General features: G+C 53.8%; 1 protein-coding gene across 10 annotated transcripts in view; it reads right to left on the reverse strand.

Annotated features, from left to right (window-relative positions):
• Window positions 1–5,480, reverse strand: part of LDLRAP1 (low density lipoprotein receptor adaptor protein 1) — a 29,608-nt gene extending 24,128 nt beyond the window's left edge. For 7 of the 10 annotated variants that reach the window (XR_011135995.1, XR_011135994.1, XR_011135993.1 and 4 more), the window contains exon 1: window positions 835–991. Coding sequence is in view for 3 of the 10 variants with exons in the window: in XM_068917332.1 (XP_068773433.1) it covers window positions 835–919 (85 nt within the window). In the remaining 7 variants the exon portion in view is untranslated. Of the gene's footprint in view, window positions 1–834; window positions 992–1,443; window positions 1,760–3,199; window positions 3,248–5,362 lie in introns of those variants that run through there. The other 3 variants (XM_068917333.1, XM_068917334.1, XM_009674417.2) reach the window with 3 other exon arrangements.
• Window positions 5,481–6,000: the final 520 nt, after the last annotated feature.

Below are 6,000 nucleotides of genomic sequence, written 5' to 3' on the forward strand. Positions count from 1 at the left end.
AACCCAAATCCCCCAAAACACCCCAGCCCCACAGGAGCGCTCTGCCCTGCAGCGGCAGCCCGGGACACCTTTGCAGGTGAACAAAGGCAGTTTGGCTCCCACAACGCCCCATGTCCCCCCGGCAGCGGGGTCCCTGTAACCGGGGCCCCTCTCCCCACCGCGGGACCCTGCCTGGGCTGACACCTGCCCCTTCCCGCAGGCCGACCTGCCCGAGCCGTCCCGCTGCGGGAGCAAACCTGCATCGGAGGGGCACAGCGCGAGGGCCCCCACAGCCTGGAGGGGCAGGGGCACGGCCCCCTCCGCCCGGGTGCCCGCAGTGCAGGGGGGATAGGGGGTGCAATGGGGGGGGGCAAGACGGGGTAAAGCTGGAGAGGAGAGGGAGCTGCAGAAAGAGGGGAAAAAGGCATAAAGCAGGGGACGACATGGGGGAGCAAGAGGGGTAAAGCGAAAGAGGAGTAAAGCAAAAGGGGGGTGCAAAGGAGAGGAAAAGGAAGTGCGAGGGGGGAGACTGGATAAAGCAGAGGACAAAAAGTGGGTGCAGGAGGGAGAGTTTGGATGTGCAAAGCGAGGGGACTAGATGGAGTGAAGCAGGAGAAAAAAAGTGGCTGCAAGAGGGAGAAAATGGAAGTGCAAGAGGGGATTGAAGGCGGGGGATAAAGCGGGGGAGAAAAACGGAGTGTGGGGCACAACAGGAGGGTGCAAGAGGGAGAAAAGGAGGGGTTAAAGCAGGGAAAGAAGGGTCCGCAAAGGTGGGGGGGGAGGAAAAGGGGGTTAAAGCACAGGCCAAAGAGGTGGGCGGGGGGGAGAGGGGGCAAGGGGCGGCGGGAGCCTCACTCTTGTGGCGGCCGCCGGCCCAGGACGGCTTGGCGACGCTGGGGCTCCGCAGCAGGGCGCGGCCGGCCGACTTCAGCGCGTCCATCCCGCCGCCGCCGCCGCTCCGGGGCCCGGCCCGGCCCGGCCCGCCCGGCCCGGCGCGGCCCCCCAACTCCGCAAACTTTCCTGCCGGCGCTGCGCCGCCCTCGGCGAGGGATGATCGCGTGTGGGAAGGGGGAGGCGATAGCTATGTAAATCCTGCCGCTCAGGGCCGTGACGTCCCGCCGCCGCCGCCGCCGCCCTGCCCGCTGCCCGGCCGCGGGACTCGAACCCGGGACCCCCCGGCCCGGCGCCGCCCTGCCCGGGACTCGAACCCGGGACCCCCCCGGCCCGGCGCCGCCCTGCCCGGGACTCGAACCCGGGACCCCCCGAACGGCCCGGCCCGGCGCCGCCCTGCCCGGGACCGGGACCGCCGCTGGGGTCGGCAGCAGCGGAGAGGCAGAGCCCAGGGCTGGCTGGCCCTGGGGGCTGCTCTCCTGCCCCGGGGGCGAGTGTGGGTCACCTAGGGAACCTGGAGAGCCACAGGTCCCTCCAGAGATCCAGGGACCCCACTAGACATCTGCCACAGACCTGGGGATCCTTGGAGAGCTGCAGGTCCCCCTGCTGATGCACTGGAGATCCATGGATCCCCAGCAGTCTGAGGTTCCCCAGAGAGCTATCCGAGATCAGGGGATCCTTGGAGATCTGCAGGTCCCCCTGGAGATCCACCAGAGACCTGGGGATCCTTAGAGAGCTGCAGGTCCCCTTAGTGATCCACTGGCAATCCAGGGATCCCCAGCAGCGTGGGATCCCTGTGGAGATCCCTCAGGCAAACACCTGCAGGAGGAGCATCAGGGTGAGTCTGCCAAGAGCCAGGCGCTGTTGAACCAGAGCCTTTCCCACACCGGCGCTGCAGCCCCTCTCATGGTGCGGGGGGCGCCCCGCCTTTCTGACAGAGAACCTGCGACCATGTATGGACATCCAGTAGAAGCCCCCCCCCCCCCCGCCACGGCTCCGCTATGCCATCCCAAAGGACTCAAGCAAGTAGCGTTAAAAGGACTTCGGCATACTCAGAAGACATGGGACGTTGCATTTTTCCTTAGAGGTGTTTCATTATGGCCTCCAAGCTGGGACCAGAAAATGTTATATCCCATTTTAATACTGCCTTTTAAAAAGGGGCATACACAGGTTAGTCTGAGCACATGTTGCCGCTCCGTGTCACTATAGCTGCCAGCATGCTTCTAATTCAGCTTGAACATAATTGTATGGAAGATTAAGGCCTCAAAGCCTTTTTGAAATTAAAGGGATAATAACGCAGAGGTTAAACCCCATATTTAGGATTTGGGGAATAATGCCTTACAAAGCCCATTATTCACAGAAACATTTTTGTGTAATTGAAAATTCCTCTTCAGTTAAATTTTAACATTCCTCTCGCATGTTTGTAACTTGGAGCACTGAGCTAACATGGAAGAGTCAACAAGCCAAACTGCCAAGAAGCGAGACCGACTGCAGCTCTTTTCCCCCTCTGCAGAATGAGCAAAACGCAAGAAATGAGCAGGCAGCACAGATGGTGGAAAGGTTAAAGAGAATCCTCCTCTTTCAAATGCCCAGCCTAAAATAGGAGAGTGCCACTGAAACACCTCCCTCCGTTTACTGCCGGCTTTTAATCTGAGTGTGCACCAGTAAAACCAAGGACCATGACCCGAACTTGAAACAAGAAGCTTCCCCCGACTGCTAACCAGATCAGAGCAGCTCTCAAGGGAAGCTGGTAAATAACAGCCTGCGGATACTGAAAAGCTTGAAAACTCTCTGCATCAGGAACAAGTTTAAGCATATGCACAGATCCATCTCTGTACGACAGCTCACTTAAGCATCTGTGCTTATTTTTAAGCATATGCTTAGACCTAATTGAAGTCCAGGGTTTTAAGCACCTGCTTAAATGTTTCACTAAATCACTGATGAAGCTCAGCTCCCACCCAACAGCCCATATTTCACTGGAGGGCTTCCCGCTTGCCAATATCTGATGAGCTAAGGTGGACACCTTTACAATTAATTCATTGATAAACTAGCCTGAGAAAGCCGCATAGCAGCTATTTGACGCGCCAGTGATTTATTTTCCTGTTTCTGTGTTTTGCACTAGCATTGACTAAATATATCGCCATGCTCCGGTTAGCTCGAGAAGCAGTTTCTGCACTTGCATGCTGCTTCCTTCCCATCGTTTCCTCTATAGCACTTTCCCAAGCGAGTTACTGGTCGCTATCCCGCCAGGGTAGGCTCCAGCTCACATGTGCTTCCTTCTTTCCGCTGCGATCCTCCCCTGCCAGAGCCGCTCCTGCACGTCACTGACCTTTTTAGCTCCTTTCAAGGTGCGTGGCGCGTGTCCCTGAACACAGGCGGTCTGACCGATCAGCTGCGCAGGGCTGTTTCTCTGGCTGTTACTGCAAAGAGCATAAGCCCCAGCTGTGGCGTGTCTTCCCCTGCTCATTTTTCCCCAATGAACTCCTAATATCAGCGTCTGTTTTCCCCTCACTTTGCTGACTGTGCTGTCTCGGGTGCGTACATCTGCGTGGGAGTAGCGGAAGGTATTTCTTCAAGTGTCACAGCAGTTGGAGAGCGAAAGACCATGACAGCGTGATAGCAGCCTGAGAAAGAGTAGTAATCAAATCAAGGTCTCTAGCGTGGCTGTGCCATCCAAGCCAGCCTTCCTGAAAGTCATAATTTGAGTTTAAAATATCCCTGTAATGGTGAGAAATTACTAGTGTCATCTCCCCCCAGAAAGGCAGAGCCTCCAGCATCTTAAAACTGCAGCCCTGCACTGATCTACCTGCTAACACGCTGAGCGGCCAGGCAAGAGGAGCTGCATGCAGGCAGGCAGGGTCTTGCAGGCCGGGGAAGCAAAGTCAAATCTATTTATTTATGTCTGAGTGCTGGCGATATCACAGCAGTGTTTTTTGGGAAGACTTCTTGCTTTCTCACTAGCTGCAAGCGCGGTGTGGCTGACCTCCTCAACCCCTGCCGTGCTCTGCTGATCACCACCCATCCATCTCCTCATTAATTGTCTTCACTCCCGATGAGCCACCAGCTCTTTCTGCACGTACTTCTTCAAGGTTACTTTCAGCTCTGCAGCATCACCAAAATACACAAGTTCGTGTCTACAGTACTGCAGCAATGGGACTGCTCTTCTCCAGTATTCCTAATACCTCTTCTGTCCAGAAAATACACAGGAATTGTCACCAGTGCCACCTCTCCAAGGCTCCATTATTCTTGCCCACCATGGTGTTTGCATCCATCAGTTACAGTGAAACAAATGTAGCTTTTCACCAGTGAAACAATTGCTTTTTTTTTTTTTTTTTTTTGGTAACACTGATGCTTTTTCCAGGCTGGAGGGGCCATGGCTGAGCGAGTCATCCCCAATTTCTTTGGAACAGTCTTTACGAGACACGCACATATAGCCCCAGACATAAGTTCATTGACAGTAATTACGCTTTACCGCAAGAGTGGATGTTCATTTGCTCCCTACTCTTATTAATCAAGTCAGCGAATCTGTTCCTTTTTCGCCACAGTCAGGGACAGTGCATGCTCCTGAGGTTTTATTCATTCCTTCTGTTGTCTTAATATTTGTAGCAAAGTGCATTTACAGCAATTTAGCATATCCGAGGCTGGTTAAAAGGTGATCACTAATGGAAATCTGAGCTCCTTCCACGCTGTCAAACCCTTCTGAGGTTTGCCTCATAATAAATTGGCACATTCACTGGGAAGGCCTGCGTCTAACAGTCTATGTGATAAAAGACCAATTGCTGACATTTGCTGCTGTTTTCACTTCCTTTGACATTTCATTAAGGAGCAAATAACACCAGCAACTACAAATTTGCTCTCATTGACGTTTGTTGGCCATAATGTTGCGGGTTACCCTGATTAAGTGAGTAGCTAGCAAGGGAGATGTATCCCGTTTCCAGGAGGACAAAGCCGGTGCTAGTCCTCCTACAGCCGTGCAGTGTTTCCAGGCCTTGCAGAAAAGGCTGAGCTGCTCACCCCTCTACCTCCACAGTTCAGAAAAATCAGCCTGGCCAGAAAGTCTCCCTGCTGCTGCGTGCAGAGAGCCAGCAAGGCAGGTTAGCGCCGTGGCAGGTCTGCGTTTGTGTGTTCGGTTTGCATCACCCTGCTCCCTCGGGTTTCACAGATTACAGTCCTGCCAGAAGGCTTACACCTAACGATATTGGCCCTTAAACAGCACCTTTCACGCGATGATTTCCAAGTGCTTTATTAGTGTAAAAGAACTTGGCCTCATCATACCCCACTGCTGTGGGGCCGAGCTGTAACTAACCCGGACCTCAGGGTATCATTTTATTCCCTCAGTAACATTTCCAATTTATAGGCACACTTAGGACTTAAGTTAACCCAATCATTAACACTTTGTTAACGAGTCACCGTGCTTTAAGATCTATGGAGAAAGGGCATTATAAAAATACACAGCATAAATATTATAAAAACAAACAATATCTGACTGTACCTGTACCCAGTCTGCAGCAACTCTTGCGTGCAGCAATCGTATTTACCCTGTTTGGTCACTGTTTGATCAGTCACTTCCGTCAGCTGCAGCAGTCGTGCTTTCGCCTGGGACCACATCCAGCATCACCACACACCCCCTCGACTCCAAGATGCCCAGGATCAGCCCTGGTCGCTCCAGAAAGCAGCATCAGGCTGAAGATTTAACACAAAAGCTGACATGAAATACACTCATTTTGACAATAGCTGAATCAAGAGCTGCAGCGCTGGACAAACAGGGCCAGAGCACAGCATGCATAGCCTGGCCTGGGGGCAGAGCCCATCTTTGGATGTAGGATCTGGCAAGCTGATAACGTTCCTGCCCACAGCCTGGGTCTTGCCTGCCCAGGGTTGTGCATCTATTCAGATATTTTATCAGCTCTCAGTAAGGTTGTTAAGCATCCCTGAGAAGCTGCTCCTACCCTGGAGCCACATCCCAGCCAGAAGCAACAGCTCCCTCTCCCTGGGTGAGGGATATTTGACCTCCTCCAGGACCTCAGCAGTCAGGCTGGCTCTGCTGCTCCTCACCCCCAAAGAGCACCAGCAAGCGCAGAAGGAGCAAAGCCACCACCAGTCTCACCTTCTGGCGTGGACCCTACAGCA

The sequence above is a fragment of the Struthio camelus genome, chromosome 23, assembly GCF_040807025.1.
Source record: "Struthio camelus isolate bStrCam1 chromosome 23, bStrCam1.hap1, whole genome shotgun sequence".
NCBI classification, from domain to species: domain Eukaryota; kingdom Metazoa; phylum Chordata; class Aves; order Struthioniformes; family Struthionidae; genus Struthio; species Struthio camelus.